Source organism: Triticum aestivum, chromosome 6A, assembly GCF_018294505.1.
Source record: "Triticum aestivum cultivar Chinese Spring chromosome 6A, IWGSC CS RefSeq v2.1, whole genome shotgun sequence".
Classification (NCBI taxonomy): domain Eukaryota; kingdom Viridiplantae; phylum Streptophyta; class Magnoliopsida; order Poales; family Poaceae; genus Triticum; species Triticum aestivum.
Window position 1 is genome coordinate 118,230,001 of NC_057809.1, and position 22,211 is coordinate 118,252,211.

A 22,211-nucleotide genomic window follows, 5' to 3' on the forward strand; every position below is an offset into this window, starting at 1 on the left:
TTTCTGCTGAGGTCGGGCTGGGGTTTCTGTTCGTGGAGAATGAAAGGGATGAAGGGCACATACTAAGACTATCCACAGTGGGAGTAACATAAGTGATAACATCACACTTATCTAGGCAAAAATAGGAGATGTGGCATGTAATTAATAAAGAAAGAGAGTCATGTGGTAACATAGCTAGTTACTGTAACATCACACATATCAAGAAAAGATGAGTCTACAACACAATAAATAAAGTCATGCATGACACAACATATATGTTACTACCCACTGTGAAGGTAATAATATAGACTAGTAACATATGCATGTTATTACTCTAAATTACTCCCCGCTGTTACTAATCTAATACCAAGTCTTTTCGATGGGGCCAAATACAAAGTTACCAGTCGTTTGACTCAGTCCGTGCTCACGTGGCAGTGGATGCATACTGGGTACGTAAGTGAGGCGTATAGCCAGGACCGATGCCACAATCTCTAGGACCGTATAGACACTGTATTTACATGTACGAGGACTGTATTGAAGCACTTTATGATTATGAGGACTATGTTAGACATCGCCTGCAAGTACCAGGACTAAACATGCAATTGTCTCGTTATCTACCATGAGGTGCGGGAGAAGCGGATCGAGAGATGGGCACCAGAAAAGAAAAACCCAGAGATGGACAGCCCGAGTAAAAAAGGGCATGGCCCACGACCTCACATCATCACGTCACGTCATACGTGGACTAAACCGCCAACACGCGCACCATGCGATCTCAAAATGAACGGCATCCCCTACGTTCGGGTCTGTTGCGAGTTTCCGATCGTCGTTCGGAAGATACATTTATTGTTCAGCAGTGGCGGAGCTATGTGTGCTCCTGGGGTGCTGTGCCCCCCAGCCTAAGCAAAAAGTGTGAAGGAATTTTTTTAGAGGGTTTAGATGAGTATAAATTTAGTATTTGGCCCCCTCAGGTATGCCAGTTTTACCATTTGCCCCCCTAGACTTTCTTCCTAGCTCCGCCAGTGTTGTTCAGTGAAACAATTATGATGATTTGTCCCCAGACCTAGTTCCCACTTGGTACTACTAAATACATGAACATGACTAATCTATCCTATGCCTGCAGACGGAAGGGACTGGAATGCGGATATGAGAGTTCCAACATTCATCCAACTGTCTGTAACTTCAGTTCCTCATCCGATGTGTGCTGTCACCGGTGACTTGTAAGTTGTTACCCTGCCACCTTCCTATCTCACTGAAAGAAAGGCAACATGGAGGACAGATGAGATTCAAGTTTCGAAAACAAAATAAAACCAAATGCGAAGTAAAACAGTAATCATGCTAGAATGTTCCGGTAAAACAGTAAACAAGTTCAAGTGACTGATGAGGGAACATCATTTTTTTAAAGACGGATTGGATTTGACAAGAGACTACACAAACTACCTTTACTGGAAGGAAACCGGTAGGTTTCGGACACTTGAAAAATTGAGATCAATAGTAAATAGCTTCTACACCACAATAATCACCTCATCTGTGAGGAGAATGCTGTCCAGAACAGCAAATCCTGCAGCAACTCCGCCTTCGTTTGATGAAGAAACTTTGGTGCGCATCAAGTAACCACATTGGTTATTAATGACTACCTTATCTTTGTTCCTGCAGTTAGCCAATGAAAATTGTATGATTTACTCAGAAAAATAAAATGGAAGGTACATATGCAAAGCAAAAGAATTTAGAGCCACCAAAGGATTAACTACCGCAGGTAGGATCCGAATATTCCAAGCTCAGAGATTGAAAGTTCCTCAAAGCAGACACCGCCCTGGACAAGCTGAGTAAGAGAAGCTCTTGGAAAAATCCGCTGCATCAAAATGTAGGCCGCAAGCGCCTCTCCCTGTTTGTTCTTTAGTCTGATCAGTGTTTCTCGCAAATCATGACCATACAAGTTGTTCCCTGGAGAGAGATATCAGGATCAAAACAATTTGTGGGGAACTTTTGTGGAAAGGGTTCTATTAAGTGCCAAAGAAATTACCTCCACCTTCTCGTTGAGGTTTCAGGACAAACAAGTCAGGTTTTTCTATTGCTGATTTCACTATTTCTTCATTGTCCAAGCTCCATAACCCTGCGAAGCATTTACATAGCTTGGCAATGTCTTCCTCGTTGTCAAGGAACCTACGTATAAATAAGATCAAATAGTGATTAGGAATATGCTTCTGAAAGTTAGAACTGTAGGGGAGTTTAATATGACGTACTACCACCGAGTCTTATGACTATATCTGTAATGCAATATGCACATCATAGGAATAACAAAAATACATATAAACGCCCATCTGTAGCGGACAAAACTTTCATCACCTTTCAAGAACACTAGGTTTTGCTAGCTCTTGCTGGATCTTTTTGGTTCCGACTAAATGGTAGGATATTGAAGGGCACTTAATAGCAGATGATTGTTCAATCAAAAGCCTTGCACTCCATTCCTGAAATCAATATAAGAAGAACGTGCCAAGGTGAAAACTTGCACCAACATATAAGAAGAACATCAGCTTTACAAAACCTACAATGAAATACACAAACAAAAGAAGTTTCCTTAAACAAACATATGATTATGAATGAAATGTTCCTCATTGAAACTTTATCTTCAATCAATTTATGAGATAGGAATTAGCTTCAACTGTGAAAGGGTGTTTGCTAAACAAATGTAGTACTAGCACATACCACTTCTGAAGGGTAATCAGTCGGTGCATACCCAGCTCTGAAATACACAACAGCAACAGGTCGTCCATCTCTGCATTTTTGGCAAATTTAAATTTAAGTGATAATAGCAAAAGGTAGGTCTCTCTTCATGTCATACAAGATACATACACCACAAGTGTTCCATCCGGAAGCACTAGTCCTTCGGCCTCCACCTGTGCCAAAGTTTTCCTAATGGTCATCACACCATGCGTTATAGACAGTTAAGAAAAGTCTCATCTTGATGCAGTTTATTGTGGTATCAATCAGATGACTTGTTGATAATTAAAGTGAACAAGCAATTCAACAGCACAATAGGAAGTTTGTATTGTTTACGTGAACTATAATTCATGAGAAACTAAACAAGCGTCAATAGATTAGAAAACTGTATGAGCAAAAACGTTAACTTGAAAGGATATTTTGATGTTTTGTCGTTTCAGAGGTTTGCAACAAAAAGGAAGAGATAGTACATAACAAAAGGATATGATTCTTTCAAATGATTGATGAGCCAGTACTGGTCGTACATATTTCTTTCTTCAGCTTGAACAATCATCATAACTACAGCGCTGGGCAACCAAGAGGGGAAAAACATGTCAGGTCATGTTTGCCTTTCCAAATGTTCTCAATAAAATAAACACAAACTATGTAGGTAAACTGTAGACCTTCCATTATTATACTCAACCCATGCTTTGCCCAATGCTTCAGCAAATTGAATGGCTGCCCAGTTCCGAGGAATCCTTTCAGAATCAAGACCTAAGACTTCACCATATTGATTAAGTAAGGTCCTGTACTTTACAAGATAATAGCACTTATCAGGTATTTAGGTTTACTCTTGGAGATCAAAATGAGGAAACCTTTCGGCCATTTCAAGATAAGATGAATACTGGTACTGATTGAGAATGTCATCGTGCCTGATTTCCCACTCACTGATATAAACATATAGTTAACTCATGCATCAGACATGTTTAAAGAGACCCAGTTTATACCACATACCACATAGATAAAATCGGGGCTTCCAAAATGTTGAATAGGATACCTCTCACGTTCTTGTAGGTACGGGGAAAATATCTGGTGCACCGGAGCTTGTGGTGCTACCGGTGCACCCAACTCACATTGTGCTTTTAAAATATTCAAAAAATTCTGAAAAAATTTAGCACACTCACACAACATCAATGTAGGTTGTCACAAAATTTTAAGTTAAAATTTGAAACATAACTCGAAAAACAAAAATGACAAAATCAACATTAAATAGTACATAACATAACTTGGGCTTTAGATTTGGCCCATTATCACACTGATGTCTAATTTGTCATTTTTGTATCTGAAAAAATATCTAAAATTTTTATACGAAATTTTGTGACATCATACATTGATATTGCATTAACATGCTAGAATTTTTTCAGATTTAAAAAAAATATTCTATTGCATCCAGTGCACCGGTAGCACCACAAGTACGGGTGCACCAGATACATTCCCGTTAGGTACGTAGCTATGTTAAGCAAGCCAATTGACTTGAGTTTTACTATTTACAGCATTCACCTTGTGCTCCAATATTCTAAAGGGATAACATAATGGTCAACAAGAATGCTATCTACAGTTGGATTCAGAAACATGTGAGCATGCAATATGTTCAATGAGACATCTCATCTTATGTTTCTAAGGGACTACCAAACAGGGACAAAACACAAAATGATTCCGTCAAAGGAGTGCAAGTCTGCAGGATATCACGAAAAAGTTCACCTGTGAAGTTCGCTCACAAGAGAGCCTAGACCAGGAAATGATGTTGAGATGGTGTTGAGCTCAATTTGAAGAAGAGAATTTGTTTCAGAATCAAGCATGTAGTCAGATCGATGCAACCCTAAGCGGATATCCTGATGGTTCATTAAGCACTTGTCAGTACCTTACTAACAGGACTGACAAACATATTGTTAAGAAGCACCACTTAAAAGATGCTTTCTCTGAATTCTGAATAAGAAATTACCAACACACGCAGTTAATTACCTCCTTCTTGTTTACTGCCATCATCTTTGCATGAATTTCTAACAACCTAGCAGTGAAATCGTCAACCTGCTTTGTTCTGAAAAAAAAAACGCTATTGATTTGGAAGTTCCTTGCCATCTGAAAACAAAATAAATACCTAACTGGCATTTATTTATTTAAAGTAATAATAAAAATGGACTGGTCATGTCCATGATCAGGCTAACAGACAACAAACTGTTCCAAAAGCTTAAGGTCTCAAGGCAGCAGCCTTCTTATGATATGGACCAGTCAAAACTCTAATCCACTTCATGAAAGTTTAAAACGAAGTTCTAGATCCACACACCAACATACAAAAGAAAAGTCAAATGGAATTTGGAGCTTGCCTAGACAAAGAACCTTGCAAGAACTTCCCATCCAAGCTCACACGATCCACAAGCTCATTGAAAATAGGAGCCAGTTCACATGCTTGCTTCCAAAAAGATGCTGGAAAACGTGTTGGAAGTAGCGAAAATGGAGCATGAACCAAACCAACACCTGGGACTGTTCCAGATCTCTGCAAGGGGTTGATACTATGTTAGCTGCTAATTCCACAAAGATGCTGGTTTACAACTAGAGTTATTTCTCAATTCAAATAGCACTTGAGCAAAGCTAGGCGATGCATGAACGAAGATACCGGCACGTCTTGTGGCATTTGAGCGTGAACAGAATAAGAGCATGTCTCAATGTTGGGCTTGTCACATAAAAAGGGCTTGCCACAAAAAGGGAGAGGACACAACCAAACGTGATGTTCTGTTCATGATGATCAATTGACTCCAACACGAATTTTCGCGCTTTATATCCCAATATTTCACACAGAGGGTCTTCGGCAGCAACACCTAGTGTCCAATTAATTCAACTTCTGTGATTTAATTTATACTCCACTTTCTCATACAAAGGATCTTCAGACAGAAACACCTAACATCATGGTGATCCTTGGTTGTTTTTCGCTTTCCACATTTCCCTGCCTAATTCTTGGCTCTGCCCCTGATTTTTGTACGCACTTGTTCCATATCGAGGGCAAGTCCTACTGGCCAAACAATGCAAACTTGTTGAAAATGGAGCAGGGGCAGCCCCAAACAAAGGACAGACATTCTAGGAGACTTGCGTATTTGTTCATTCTACGGAGATGTGCAGGTTGAATGAAAAGACTCTAAAAAGTACTAGTTCTTCTATCACGGAATTTATGGTCAAGTATGCGGAGATACGCGTTGCATTCTCAAACCCTGGACTCCTGAAATGAGTCAAAAGAGGCAGCAAACTTTGGGGCGGGGAAGGAACTAGCGGGTGAGAAGCCGGACGTACCGGGTTGCCGCGGTCGCCGACGACGAGTCCGTGCATGGCGCACCACATGGCCGCCGCCTCCACCATCTCCGCCTGCACCGCCGAAGCCTTCCTACCCGCCGCCGGCGCCACGCTCGAGGGCGCCTCGGCTCCCATTGCCCTCAGGGAACCGACGCGTCTGCGGTAAGGGGACGCGCACGAGTCGGCTGCGGCGAGGTGCGCCCGGGGCGGCGGGGCGGGGAGGCGGCGGGCGCAGTGGTGATGGGAGGAGGAGACGCAAGAGGACATGGCGGACCAAAGTTCGGGAGTTGCGGTGGAAGTTTCTGCAATTTGTTCGGATTTGTGTCGTGCTTGGCGTCGTGGTCAGACTTTGGAGCCTCGCGAGCCGTGAGCCGTCACGGTGCTTCCTACTCTCTGCGTCGCACGATCTTTTTTTTTTGCGGGGTAAGCGTCGCACGATCTTTATTCCGAAGTTACGCCAACTCCACCGCACGACCTCAAACGGATGTCCGGTTTGGCCAGATATTGTCTCTTTGGGGCGGCAATGAATTCATCCATGTTCGTCTTTATCCGTTGGGTCGTGGGTGCACACAACGCGCGACCGCACCCGAAATCATGTCTATGTTGGACGTGATAAAAAACAGAAAACTAAAATAAAATGACTTAAAAAATAAATAAATACAGTTAAAAAACTTAAAACATAATTTAAAAGGTCATGGCCACAAAACGGCCTAATTTCACGGTTCACTTAACGGCCCGGTAGCATAATTAACATAAAAACGAAAAAAACGCCGTCGGTGCGCTCCTTGCCGCGCCCGTCGATGCCATGGCCGTCGCCGTCTTCAGTGGCCGCCGGTGTCATCGTCGTCGCTGACGAGGTCGACGTAGTCCGGCGGCGTCCAGAGGTAGGCCGGCAGTCCGTGGTGCACGGGGAAGGCGGGCTGGAAGGTGGCAGGTGCCTGCACCACCTCCTCCCGTGGCGAGGCGTCCCGCTCCGATGACCGCGGCGGCGTGGGGCACCAGTTCACGCCCCTCACGGCGGCCTCCATCTGCTCTGCCGTGCACGCCCAGCTCCACCCCTGGCCCACCAGGCCCGGGTGGAACGCGGCCACCGGCAGATCCTCCATCACCTCCTCCTTCACCACCATCTCCAGCTCGAGGATGGCGACATCGCCGCCCGCGGAGAAGGCCGTCATCTTCTCGAGGCCCTCCCATTGGCACTCGTCGTGCGTGTGCATGGAGTCCTCCATGACACGCGTCATGAGACGGGCCTCCTCCTTCGATGTCATGCGAGGAGGTGGTGGTGGCAATGGAGATGGCGGCGGCGGCGTGGGCGTGAGGCCGCGCACCCGCGTATGCCCGCGCGCCTGGGGAGCAGCCGCTCGGTGCTCACGTGGCCAACGCGGCCCCGTTGACATGCCGGCGAAGAAGGACTCCCGCCGCATGTCGTGCTCATCCCGGAACCAAGTGTCCCACAGGGGCGAGTCAGGGGCGTACCTCTCGTCGTAGTAGAGGTCGTCCGGAAGGAGGCGGCGGCGACGCTTGATCTCCTGGTGGCGCGCACGGCCGCTCAGCGGGACCGGCAGTATCAGCACGCGGTCGACCGACAAGTGCCAGTTATTGGGGAGGTGGACGTCGCTCCAGGGTAGCGGCGTCCTTGTCTCCCAATAGTGGCGGCATACGACCGTCTCGATGTAGTGCTGGTCGCGCTCGCCGGCGGCCGTGGGCGCGATGGAGAACGCGGGCAGCACGGGGGCCCGACGCGGTGGTGATACGGGCTCCTTCTTCTTCACAGAGCCACGGCGACGCCCCGACGAGGAGCCAGCCTCGCGGTCGTGCTTCCCCTTCCGGCCGTAGTTCCATAGGCCCATGGCTGCGAGGTGGCCGGCCGGCGAGTTCGAGGCGAGGCTAGGGTTTGGGGTTGTTGGGTTTGGATGAGGCCGCAGGATGGAGTGGGGCAGTGTGGATGACGACCGGTCCATGGATTCCCATTTAAGAAGGACCGCGACCGTTCGCCTGGACGGATGACAGGCGGGGCCGCCCGCGCGTGCGCATTGATGTGGGCGGGTGGGAGGTAGGTGGCCGCCTGCCACGCGGCCCCGACGCGGACGAGGCGCGCGTTCGTTTGGTGTCCGCCGCGACCCAAACCCGGCGCATGTTTGCGCTCGAAATGGGTCGGCTCGGATACAAAACGGACCAGATGGGTGCTACCTCTTGAGCACTTGCGTTGGTTTTCCCTTGAAGAGGAAAGGGTGATGCAGCAGAATATCGTAAGTATTTCCCTCAGTTTTTAAGAACCAAGGTATCAATCCAATAGGAGGCCACGCACGAATTCCTCCCACCTACACAAACAAATAAATCCTCGCAACCAACACGATAAGGGGTTGTCAATCCCTACACGGTCACTTACGAGAGTGAGATCTAATAGATATGATAAGATGATATTTTTGGTATTTTGTATGATAAAGAGAAATAAAATATGCAAAATAAAATAAAAGGCAAAGGAAATAACTAAATATTGGAAGATTACTATGATGGAAGATAGACCCGGGGGCCATAGGTTTCACTAGTGGCTTCTCTCAAGAGCATACGTATTCACGGTGGGTAAACAAATTACTATTGAGCAATTGACAGAATTGAGCATAGTTATGAAAATATCTAGGTATGATTATGTATATAGGTAAATCTGAGAACGGTTTTGAAAAAACCGGGTAAATAGTTTGGTTCTTATTCAGGTTTCGATCAGTTCAGGTTTTTTTGGACTGAGTTTTTCTTAGTTTAGTTTAGTTTGGGTCCACAGAAAAACCAAATCGGGTATAGTTGGTTATGGGTTTAAAAAGTTTGGTCTAATATGGGTGCAAACTATAGGTCTGAACCGGTTCTCGGCCTGGAGTAAGCCCAGTAGAGCCCCACCTCCATCTCCGTCTTGTTCCCGGCTCCCGCACTACGAGCTAGGTCGCAGCACGCCGCCGCCGCAGCGCCGCTCCCTGACGCGGTCATCGCCTGAGCCGGCACTCCCAGACGCGGCCGTCGCCCGAGAGATGGCCGGCGGGTAGGCCCGCGACCCTCCCATCCCCTTCATGAGCAGGGATCCCCGCATCCGCGGCGGCTACTCCTCTCCATTGATCGGCGCCGCCGGCTGCTCCTCTGCTTGGTCCTCACGGTCGGCTGCTCCTCTATGTCGTCCTCGCGGGCAGAAACTTGCCAGCTGCTCCTCTGCCAGTCAGGGCCTCAGGCGTGGTCGCGCCCACCCCGCCCTGTACTTGTCGCTGCCGGCTGTGGCTCACCGACGCAGAGCGTCGTTCCTGCAGCCACCGCCGCCACCCGCCAGAGCTGCTCCGTGTCCGCCCCTCCGCGACCACGAGGCGGTGACTTCCGCGCTGCTCCGGTGAGCTGAAGTCCAACTCTTTTAATTATGTCTTTTTAGTGTAGATTCAGCACTCTTCTATGCCAAGTATGAAGCTGCATTATTTTTGAACATGAACATCCAGGCACTTTACTAGTTTTGTAGCCAGTGATTCTTCTTCTTCTTGTAAGCTACAAACGGTTGGGCTGGGGTGTCAAAAAAAATGATGCAGCAGCAGGTAGATTTAGTGTCGATTTAAGGTTTGAGATCATCTTATATTCAACATGAACATACCATTATGCTTCTCAATTCTGAAAAAGTTAAGATCTGATAGAGTGTCCTGCTGTGTGCAGAGTGTCTTCTGTATTGTCTCGCTGTTCAACTGAAGTTGTATTGTTTCACTGTTCAACTGAAGTTGTATTGTTTCACTGTTCAACTGAAGTTGAAAACGGTTTTATATTGGGTTTAAACCCATGGATATGTACTAGTTTTAAACTGGTTTGGGTGAAAAACATATTGGATTTGGGTTTGGTTGGGCTGAAAACAATATTAAATGGTTATGGTTCAAGTTTGGTTTAGAGGGATACACATACAGGTATGGTTTAGTTATGGTTGAGTTATGTAACCATTCTCAGATCTATATATAGGCATCACGTCCGAGACAAGTAGACCGACTCCTGCCTGCATCTACTACTATTACTCCACACATCGACCGCTATCCAGCATGCATCTAGAATATTAAGTTCATAAGAACAGAGTAACACTTTAAGCAAGATGACATGATGTAGAGGGATAAACTCATGCAATATGTTATAAACCCCATCTTGTTATCCTTGATGGCAACAATATAATACGTGCCTTGCTGCCTCTATTGTCACTTGGAAAGGACGCCCCAAGATTGAACCCAAAACTAAGCACTTCTCCCATTGCAAGAAAGAACAATCTAGTAGGCCAAACATAACTGATAATTCTAAGAGACTTGCAAAGATAACCAATCATACATAAAAGAATTCATAGAAGATTCAAGTATTGTTCATAGATAAACTTGATCATAAACCCACAATTCATCGGTCTCAACAAACACACCGCAAAAGAAGATTACATCGAATAGATCTCCACAAGAGAGGGGGAGAACTTTGTATTGAGATTCAAAAAGAGAGAAGAAGCCATCTAGCTAATAATTATGGACCCGTAGGTCTAAGGTAAACTACTCACACTTCATCGGAGGGGCTATAGTGTTGATGTAGAAGCCTTCCGTGATCGATGCCCCCTCCGGCGGAGCTCCGGAACAGGCCCCAAGATGGGATCTCGTGAATACAGAAAGTTGCGGCGGTGGAATTAGGTTTTTGGCTCCGTATCTGGTAGTTTGGGGGTACGTATGTATATATAGAAGGAAGGAGTATGTCGGTGGGGCAACAGGGGGGCCACGAGGGTGGAGGGTGTGCCTCGGGGGGGGGGGGGGTAGGTGCGCCCCTACCTCGTGGCCTCCTGGTTGATGTCTTGACGTAGGGTCCAAGTCCTCTGGATCATATTCGTTCCGAAAATCACGTTCCCGAAGGTTTCATCCGTTTGGACTCCATTTGATATTCTTTTTCTGCGAAACCCTAAAATAGGCAAAAAAACTGCAATTCTGGGCTGGGCCTCCGGTTAATAGGTTAGTCCCAAAAATAATATAAAAGTGTATAATTGATACGTCTCCATCGTATCTACTTTTCCAAACACTTTTGCCCTTGTTTTGGACTCCAACTTGTATGATTTGAATGGAACTAACCCGGACTGACGCTGTTTTCAGCAGAATTACCATGGTGTTGTTTTATGTGCAGAAAACAAATATTCTCGGAATGACCTGAAACTCCACGGAACATCTTAGAAAAAACAATAAAAAAATCCTCGCCAAAGATGAAGAACAGGGGGCCCACACCCTTCTCACGAGGGTGGGGGCGCCCCCCCCAGGGCGCGCCCCCTACCTCGTGGGCCACCTGGAAACCCTCCGACACCAACTCCAACTCTATATATTTGCTTTCAGAGAGAAAAAATCAGAGAGAAGAATTCATCGCGTTTTACGATACGGAGCCGCCGCCAAGCCCTAAAACCTCTCGGGAGGGCTGATCTGGAGTCCGTTCGGGGCTCCGGAGAGGTGGATTCGTCACCGTCGTCATCATCAACCATCCTCCATCACCAATTTCATGATGCTCACCGCCTTGCGTGAGTAATTCCATCGTAGGCTTGCTGGACGGTGATGGGTTGGATGAGATTTATCATGTAATCGAGTTAGTTTTGTTAGGGTTTGATCCCTAGTATCCATTATGTTCTGAGATTGATGTTGCTATGACTTTGCTATGCTTAATGCTTGTCACTAGGGCCCGAGTGCCATGATTTCAGATCTGAACCTATTATGTTTTCATGAATATATGTGAGTTCTTGATCCTATCTTGCAAGTCTATAGTCACCTACTATGTGTTATGATCCGGCAACCCCGAAGTGACAATAATCGGGACCACTCCCGGTGATGACCATAGTTTGAGGAGTTCATGTATTCACTATGTGCTAATGCTTTGTTCCGGTTCTCTATTAAAAGGAGGCCTTAATATCCTTTAGTTTCCAATAGGACTCCGCTGCCACGGGAGGGTAGGACAAAAGATGTCATGCAAGTTCTTTTCCATAAGCACGTATGACTATATACGGAATACATGCCTACATTACATTGATGAATTGGAGCTAGTTCCGTGTCACCCTATGTTATGACTGTTACATGATGAACCGCATCCGGCATAATTGTCCATCACTGATCCAGTGCCTACGAGTTTTCCATATATCGGTTCTCGCTTATTTAATTTTCCGCTGCTACTGTTACAATCACTACAAAATACCAAAAACATTACTTTTGTTGTCTTTACTTTTGTTGTTGCTACCACCACTATCATATTACTTTGCTACTAAACACTTTGCTGTAGATACTAAGTTTTCAGGTGTGGTTGAATTGACAACTCAGCTGCTAATACTTGAGAATATTCTTTGGCTCCCCTTGTGTCGAATCAACAACTTTGGGTTGAATACTCTACCCTCGAAAGCTGTTGCGATCCCCTATACTTGTGGGTTATCAAGACCTTTTTCTGGCACCGTTGCCGGGGAGCATAGCTCTATTCTTTGAGTCACTCGGGATTTATATCTGCTGGACACTATGAAGAACTTGAGAGATCCAAAAACCAAGATCTATCCCTCAACTACGAGGGGAGGTAAGAAACTGCCATCTAGCTCTGCACTTGATTCACCTTTTGTTATGAGTAAGTTTGCGACACCTACATCTGCTTCTGCTATTCGTTCTGATATGTCGCATGTTATTGATGATGCCACTTCTGCTATGCATGATACTTATGATGAAACTGCTTCTATGCCTGATACTACTGTGCCCCTTAGTGAATTTCTTGATGAACAAATTGCGAGGGCTAGAGAAAAAGAAATTATTGAATCTGAATACGATGATGATAGTGATGATGAAAATATGCCTGTTATTCCTGAGGGTTATCTTTTTGATATGGAATCTTCTGCCGCTATTTTTGCTTGCAAAGATAGATATGAGCTTAAGAGGTTATTAATTAAATGGAACAAAGAATCACTTAGAGATAGAATGAAACCCGATCCTGCTTTTGCTACTTCACCTATATGTGTTCCTGATAAAGATTATGAATTCTCTGTTGATCCTGATATAATTACTTTGGTTGAATCTGATCCGTTTTATGGCTATGAATCTGAAACTGTTATGGCACATCTTACTAAGTTAAATGATATAGCTGCCCTGTTCACTAATGATGAGAGATCGTGTTGCCTTTATATACTCAAAATATTTCCGTTCTCATTAAAGGGTGATGCTAAGATATGTTTTAATTCTCTTGAACCTGGTTGTGTGCGTAGTCCCCAGGATATGATTTATTACTTCTCTGCTAAATATTTCCCTGCTCATAAGAAACAAGCTGCTTTGAGGGAAATATACAACTTTGTGCAAATTAAAGAAGAGAGTCTCCCATAAGCTTGGGGGAGGCTTCTCAAGTTACTTAATGCTTCGCCTGATCATCCTCTTAAGAAACCTGAAATACTTGATATCTTTTATAATGGACTAACCGATACTTCGAGAGATTACCTGGATAGTTGTGCTGGTTCTCTTTTCAGGGAAAGAACACCGGATGAAGCTGAAATCTTATTGAATAATATGTTGACAAATGAAAATAATTGGGCACCTCCTGAGCCAGCTCCTGGGCCATCTCCTGCTCCAATTACTAAGCCTATTCCTAAACCAACTCCGAAGAAGAGAGGTGTTCTATTTCTCAGTCCCGAAGATATGCAAGAGGCAAAGAAATCTATGAAAGAAAAAGGTATTAAAGCTGAAGACATTAAGAATTTACCTCCTATTGAAGAAATACATGGTCTTAATATACCGCCTGTTGAAGAAACATATGATCTTAATTATTTATTTACTGAAGAACCTCCTGATCCCGATATTCCGACACAAGTAGTAAAGGTAAATTCTCTCTATAGATATGATAAAGCTGAAATTCCTCCTACTAAAATTGCTAGTCAGTGCTTGGATGAGTTTGATAACTTTATGTATAAGCAAGACGACTTCAATGCTTATTTTGATAGAAAATTAAAAGAAAATGCTTATATGATTAGACGCTTGGGTGATTATATTGCTAATATTAAAGGTGAACTTAAACTTGTTAGCAAACATGCTTCTATGGTTACCACTCAAGTAGAACAAGTACTTAAGGCTCAAAAAGAAGTGCTTGATGAAATGAATAGTAAGAAAAATGATTATGCTGTTAGAGTGGCTACTAGAACTGGTAGAATGACTTAGGAACCTTTGTATTCTGAAGGCCACCCTAAGAGAATCGAGCAAGATTCTCAAAGAAATAATATTGATGTTCCTAGTTCTTCTAAAAAAAGAAGAAAAATGATAGAACTGTGCAAACTTCTAGTGAACCTATTGCTGAACCACCTGATAATCCAAATGATATATCTATGTCTGATGCTGAAACACAATCTAGTAATGAACATGAACCTAGTAAAAATATTAATGATGATGTTCATGATGATGCTCAACCTAGTAACGATAATGATGTAGAAATTGAACCTGTTGTTGATCTTGATAACCCACAATCAAAGAATCAACGTTATGATAAAAGAGACTTTGTTGCTAGGAAACATGGTAAAGAAAGGGAACCTTGGGTCCAGAAACCCATGCCTTTTCCTCCGAAACCATCCAAGAAAAAGGATGACGAGGATTTTGAGCGCTTTGCTGAAATGATTAGGCCTATCTTTTTGCATATGAGACTAACTGATGTGCTCAAAACGAATCCTTATGCTAAATATATGAAGGATATCATTACTAATAAAAGAAAGATACCGGAAGCTGAAATTTCCACCATGCTAGCTAATTATACTTTTAAGGGTGGAATACCAAAGAAACTTGGAGGTCCAGAGTACCTACTATACCTTGCTCCATTAAAAAGAATTGTATTAAAACTGCTTTATGTGATCTTGGAGCTGGTGTTAGTGTTATGCCTCTCTCTTTATATCGTAGACTTGACTTGAATAAGTTGACACCTACTGAAATATCTTTGCAAATGGCTGATAAATCAACTGCTATACCTGTCGGTATCTGTGAGGATGTGCATGTTGTGGTTGCAAACGTTACTATTTTAACGGACTTTGTTATTCTTGATATTCCCGAGGATGATAGTATGTCTATTATTCTTGGAAGACCTTTTCTTAATACTGCAGGGGCTGTTATTGATTGCAACAAAGGCAATGTCACTTTTCATGTTAATGGTAATGAGCATACGGTACACTTTCCGAGGAAACAACCTCAAGTTCATAGTATCAACTCTATTGGAAAAATTCCATCGATTATATTTGGAGGTTTTGAATTTCCTCTTTCCTACTATCAAGAAGAAATATGATATTCTTATTATTGGGGATGTGCATATCCCTATTGAGGTAACTTAGTGTTATTCGAAATTTCTCCGGTTTCATGATTATCGGAATGAGTTTGTTAACAAGACTTGAGCAACCTTGTTAGTGGATTCTTTTTGATGAGCATGAGATGGATGAAACTAGAAGCACAACCTTCTGTACCCCACTTTTACTTTTTGTTATTTATATTAAATAAAGTAAAAATAGTATTTTTTGTCTGTTTCCTGACTTATCTGTGCAATATAAAAATATCCCGAAAATAAAAGTCCTCAGAATGTCATGCCAATTTAATATAATTTTTTCGGGAATATTTGAGGATTTACTGTGCAAAAATTATCGTGGGAGGAGCTACCACCTGGCCACGAGGGTGGTGGGCGCCCCCCTATAGGGCGCGCCCCCTGCCTCGTGGGCCCACGATGGCCCTCCTCCACTTATCCCAACGCCCATCTTCTTCCTCTATCTCACACAAACCCGAAAAACCAACTCAAGCACAAGTTCCAGCCACTTTTGCTACGATTTTCGATCTCCTTGCTCAAAGCACCTCTCTTAAAACTGCTTGGGGAGATTGTTCCTTGGTATGTGACTCCTCCATTGGTCCAATTAGTTTTTGTTCTAGTGCTTTATTCTTTGCAAATTTGTGCTGCATAGGTGACCATGTTCTTGAGCTTGCATGTCAAAATTATATGGTTCCAAGTAGTTCTAATGCTTGATATAGGCTCTAGGCACTTGTAGGAGTAGTTGCTATCAGTTTTATTGAGTTTGGTTTACTTTTATTTTGAAGTTACTAAAAATTTCAGAATTTTTCAGAGAAAAACAATATGTTTAGGAAGATGTTCCAAGGTGGTTCCTCTAAGAAGCAAGGACCCAGAATTGTTATGCGCGATGCTGACGAGGATCCACCAAGAGACGCTCCAGTACGGCCTTGCGAATGGCCGTCGGAAAATTTTATGGACCGTGCGGGAATTAAAGAAGAATTCAAATCATATTTGCGCAATGCCGGTCTTGAGGATTTTGAGGCTAACAAATGCCCCCATATCATGATCTCACAAGTTCATTTGTGAGGAGGTTTGAGTATTCATCTTCGCGTAATTCTCCTTCAGTCATGTTTGATCTTTATGACAAATCTTATACCATGGACCTAGAGGATTTCACTTCTGCTTGCGAACTTCCATCATGGGGCAGTATTAGGGATCCCCCTAAATCTGAATTTAGAAACTTTCTTGCTAGTATAACTGTGGGGGAATCCAGAGATATAACGCAGGCTACCATAGGGAGCATTCACTTTCCTGCTATACATTATTTTGCTCTTTTCATCGGTAGATGCATAAATGCTAAGGATGAAGCATGTCACATGTGTGTCCCTGATCTCAGCATTCTTAGGGGTGCTGTGTTAGGAGACCAATCTTATCATATGGGAGCCATTGTAGCTCGTAGGTTGCATCATAATAAACATAATGCAGATTTCTTTGGAGGAATTTATGCAACCTGCTTAGCTCATTTTCTTGAAATAGACATTCGTGAGGGTGATATAGAGTTGCCTCCTGCATATTTAGATTATAACTCTATGGCTTCGCACCAGTTTGTCGAGAGGCCTGAATCACCTCTCTTATATTGCTTAATTTTTGATAAACGACGTGTTTTCCGTATTACTCTCCCTGCCCCTGCCTTCTTTGATTCACAGACAAAAGGAAGATATGTTATTATCATAGAGGAGGCAGAAGAGTACGAGAGGAGAGCGGAGGCAGCCCGACTCCACGCTGCAGCTCAGCAGGCGATAACCGCTGCACATCAGTATGATCCCAACTATCCTTCCTCATCACAGTACGACCCCAACAACTATTATTATGGATATCTGCTAGGCCAGCCGTGGCCATAGACCAACTTAGGCCAAAAGCCTAAGCTTGGGGGAGTACGTATTTCTCACCGACATTACATTTATGTTCACACACACTCATTGCTAGATGTCGGTGCTCATACTTTTTCACTGTAATATCCATGCTAGTTTATTTTCTTTTTCCTGCTTTCTTCTTGTGTGTTTGTTAAACCTTAAGAAAAACCAAAAAAATTAGTAGTAGTTTATTTTTCTGCTGTAGTAGTAATAATTAAAAAGAAAACCCAAAAATATTTCCCATTCTTATTTTGCTTGTTAGGAGCTTTCCCGTGTAAATAGTTTTATTTTTTTCTTTTCTTTGGGGGTCAGTAGGAGAAGACCATAATTAAATTGTTGAAGTGGCTCTTATATGCATTATTGTTGATTTAACCAAGAGCCCATATTGCCTTGTCTTCTCCTGTTTATTGAATGCTCGCAGATTCCAGCTTAGTCCAATGCACGTGCACTCTTATTATTATTCACACCGTTCGGTCGTGCAAGTGAAAGGCAATTATGATGATATATGATGGACTGACTGAGATGAGAAAAGCTGGTATGAACTCGACCTCTTTTGTTTTTGTAAATATGATGAGCCCGTCGTTCTTGATTCAGCTTATTATGAATAAACATGTTTGCAATGACAATTAGAGATCATAGTTGCTTGTGCCATGCTTGATTAGCTATGAGTTATAATGATTTACCTTGTATGCCAACATGCTATTGAGATGATTATGATGTGGTATGATGGGGTGGTATCCTCTTTGAATGATTTAAGTGACTTGACTTGGCACATGTTCACGCATGTAGTTGAAACAAAATCAACATAGCCTTCACGATATTTATGTTCATGGTGGATTATATCCTACTCATGCTTGCATCCAATGTTTATTAATTTTAATGCATGTACATGGCTGTTGTCGCTCTCTAGTTGGTCGCTTCCCAGTCTTTTGCTAGCCTTCACTTGTACTAAGCGGGAATACTGCTTGTGCATCCAATCCCTTAAACCCCAAAGTTATTCCAGATGAGTCCACCATACCTTCCTATATGCGGTATCTACCTGCCGTTCCAAGTAAATTTGTATGTGCCAAACTCTAAACCTTCAAATAAACATTCTGTTTTGTATGCTCGAATAGCTCATGTATCAACAAAGGTTGTCCTTATCTTCCGTGTTAGGCGGGTTATTCTCAAGAGGAGTGGACTCCGCTCCTCACTCACGAGAAAATGGCTGGTCACCGGGATGCCCAGTCCCATGCTTTATGCAAACTAAATCAAAATTAATTGCAAACAAAACTCCCCCTGGGACCTGATGTATGTTGGAGGCACTCGTTGTTTCGAGCAAGCCATGGATTGATGCTTGTTGGTGGAGGGGGAGTATAAACTTTACCATTCTGTTTGGGAACCGCCTATAATGTGTTTAGCATGGAAGATATCGCCATCTCTTAGTTGTTACGTTGACAATGAAAGTATACCGCTCAAAATACAATTTATCTCTATTTCAAAACCGAGCTCTGGCACCTCTACAAATCCCTGCTTCCCTCTGCGAAGGGCCTATCCATTTACTTTTATGTTGAGTCATCACCCTCTTATTAAAAAGCACTAGCTGGAGAGCACAACCGTCATTTGCATTCATCACCGTTAATTTATATTGGGTATGACTATGATTGGATCTCTTTTACCATGAATTACAATGTCTAGTCAGTCCTTGATCTTTAAAGGTGCTCTGCATTTATGTTTTGCGGTCTCAGAAAGGGCTAGCGAGATACCATCTTGTTATATCATATTATGATTGTTTTGAGAAAGTGTTGTCATCCGAGATTTATTATTATGACTTGCTAGTTGATTATGCTATTGATATGAGTAATGATGAGACCTGAGAATTATTGCAAATGTGGTTAGTTATGATCTACGCTGATAACTTGAATGCTGGCTTGACATAGTTACAACAACAAGAGCAAACAGAGTTTGTAAAAGTTTTTCTTTCTTTCTTTCAGTTTGTCAACTGAATTGCTTGAGGACAAGCAAGGGTTTAAGCTTGGGGGAGTTGATACGTCTCTGTCGTATCTACTTTTCCAAACACTTTTGCCCTTGTTTTGGACTCTAACTTGTATGATTTGAATGGAACTAACCCGGACTGACGCTGTTTTCAGCAGAATTACCATGGTGTTGTTTTATGTGCAGAAAACAAATATTCTCGGAATGACCTGAAACTCCACGGAACATCTTAGAGAAAACAATAAAAAATCCTCGCCAAAGATGAAGACCAGGGGGGGCACACCCTTCTCATGAGGGTGGGCCCCCCTAGGGCAGGCCCCCTACCTCGTGGACCCCTGGAAACCCTTCTACGCCAACTCCAACTCTATATATTTGCTTTCGGAGAGAGAAAAATCAGAGAGAAGAAATCATCACGTTTTACGATACGAAGCCGCCGCCAAGCCCTAAAACCTCTCGGGAGGGCTGATCTGGAGTCTGTTCGGGGCTCCGGAGAGGTGGATTGTCGCCGTTGTCATCATCAACCATCCTCCATCACCAATTTCATGATGTTCACCACCGTGCGTGAGTAATTCCATCGTAGGCTTGCTGGACGGTGATGGGTTGGATGAGATTTATCATGTAATCGAGTTAGTTTTGTTAGGGTTTGATCCCTAGTATCCATTATGTTCTGAGATTGATGTTGCTATGACTTTGCTATGCTTAATGCTTGTCACTAGGGCCCAAGTGCCATGATTTCAAATCTGAACCTATTATGTTTTCATGAATATATATGAGTTCTTGATCCTATCTTGCAAGTCTATAGTCACCTACTATGTGTTATGATCCGGCAACCCTGAAGTGACAATAATCGGGACCACTCCCGGTGATGACCATAGTTTGAGGAGTTCATGTATTCACTATGTGTTAATGCTTTGTTCCGGTTCTCTATTAAAAGGAGGCATTAATATCCCTTAGTTTCCAATAGGACCCCGCTGCCACGGGAGGGTAGGACAAAAGATGTCATGCAAGTTCTTTTCCATAAGCACGTATGACTATATACGAAATACATGCCTACATTACATTGATGAATTGGAGCTAGTTCTGTGTCATCCTATGTTATGACTGTTACATGATGAACCGCATCCGGCATAATTATACATCACTGATCCGGTGCCTACAAGTTTTCCATATACTGGTTCTCGCTTATTTACTTTTCCACTGCTACTGTTACAATCACTACAAAATACCAAAAACATTACTTTTGCTGTCTTTACTTTTGTTGCTGCTACCACCACTATCATATTACTTTGCTACTAAACACTTTGCTGCAGATACTAAGTTTCCAGGTGTGGTTGAATTGACAACTCAGCTGCTAATACTTGAGAATATTCTTTGGCTCCCCTTGTGTCGAATCAACAAATTTGGGTTGAATACTCTACCCTTGAAAGCTGTTGCGACCCCCTATACTTGTGGGTTATCAATAATAAAGCTCAATAATGTCCAAATAGAATATAATATAGCATGGAACAATAAAAAATTATAGATACGTTGGAGACGTATCAAGCATCCCCAAGCTTAATTCATGCTCGTCCTCGAGTAGGTAAATGATAAAAAATAGAATTTTTTATGTGGAATGCTACTTGGCATAATTTTAATGTAATTCTTCTTAATTGTGGTATGAATATTCAGATTCGAAAGATTCGAGATAAAAGTTCAATATTGACACAAAAATAATAATACTTAAAGCATACTAACTAAGCAATTATGTCCTCTCAAAATAACATGGACAAAGAAAGTTCATCCCTACAAAATCATATAGTTTAGTCATGCTCCATTTTCATCACACAAGAATGCTCTCATCATGCACAACCCCGATGACAAGCCAAGTAATTGTTTCATACTTTAGTAATCTCAAACTTTCTCAACCTTCACGCAATATATGAGCGTGAGCCATGGATATAACACTACGGGTGGAATAGAATATAATGATGGGAGTTATGTGGAGAAGACAAAAAGGGAGAAAGTCTCACATCAACGAGGCTAATCAATGAGCTATGGAGATGCCCATCAATTGATGTTAATGCAAGGAGTAGGGATTGCCATGCAATGGATGCACTAGAGCTATAAATATATGAAAGCTCAACAAAAGAAACTAAGTGGGTGTGCATCCAACTTGCTTGCTCACGAAGACCCAGGGCATTTGAGGAAGCCCATTGTTGGAATATACAAGCCAAGTTCTATAATAAAAAATTCCCACTAGTATATGAAAGTGACAAAACAAAAGACTCTTTATCATGAAGATTATGGTGCTACTTTGAAGCACAAGTGTGGTAAAGAGGATAGTAACATTGTCCCTTCTATCTTTTTCTCTTATTTTTTTGGGCCTTCTCTTTTTTTATGGCCTTTCTCTTTTTTTCCTCACTTGGGACAATGCTCTAGAAAATGATGATCATCACACTTCTATTTATTTACAACTCAATGATTACAACTCGATACTAGAACAAAGTATGACTCTATATGAATGCCTCCAGCGGTGTACCGGGATATGCAATGAACCAAGAGTGACATGTATGAAAGGGTTATGAATGGTGGCTTTGCCACAAATACTATGTCAACTACATGATCATGCAAAGCAATATGAAAATGATGAACGTGTCATGATAAACGGAACGGTGGAAAGTTGCATGGCAATATATCTCAGAATGACTATGGAAATGCCATAATAGGTAGGTATGGTGGCTATTTTGAGGAAGATATAAGAAGGTTTATGTGTGAAAGAGTGTATCATATAACGGGGTTTGGATGCATCGGCGAAGTATGCACCAACTCTCAATGTGAGAAAGGACAATGCACGGTACCGAAGAGGCTAGCAATGATGGAAAGGTGAGAGTGCGTATAATCCATGGACTCAACATTAGTCATAAAGAACTCACATACTTATTGCAAGAATCTACAAGTCATCAAAAACCAAGCACTACACGCATGCTCCTAGGGGGGATAGATTGGTAGGAAAAGACCATCGCTCGTCCCCGACCGCCACTCATAAGGAGGACACTC

General features: G+C 42.8%; 1 protein-coding gene across 2 annotated transcripts; it reads right to left on the minus strand.

Annotated features, from left to right (window-relative positions):
* Nucleotides 1-887: 887 nt before the first annotated feature.
* LOC543030 (glutathione synthetase, chloroplastic) lies at nucleotides 888-6,346 on the minus strand. Of its 2 annotated transcripts, none has more exons than XR_006464689.1 (13): nucleotides 6,019-6,346; nucleotides 5,061-5,230; nucleotides 4,699-4,774; nucleotides 4,438-4,568; nucleotides 3,360-3,482; nucleotides 3,183-3,263; nucleotides 2,830-2,910; nucleotides 2,683-2,752; nucleotides 2,323-2,444; nucleotides 2,000-2,139; nucleotides 1,728-1,920; nucleotides 1,417-1,626; nucleotides 888-1,228 (listed from the first exon to the last, which is right to left on the minus strand). XR_006464689.1 is itself a non-coding variant. In XM_044552204.1 (13 exons), exons 1-13 carry the CDS (start codon nucleotides 6,283-6,285, stop codon nucleotides 1,226-1,228), a joined length of 1,584 nt encoding a protein of 527 aa, XP_044408139.1. In that variant the 5' UTR covers nucleotides 6,286-6,346; the 3' UTR covers nucleotides 888-1,225. The 2 variants fall into 2 exon arrangements, 1 of the variants encoding a protein (XP_044408139.1); XM_044552204.1 differs by having other exon boundaries at nucleotides 1,500-1,626.
* Between the last annotated feature and the right edge of the window lie 15,865 nt (nucleotides 6,347-22,211).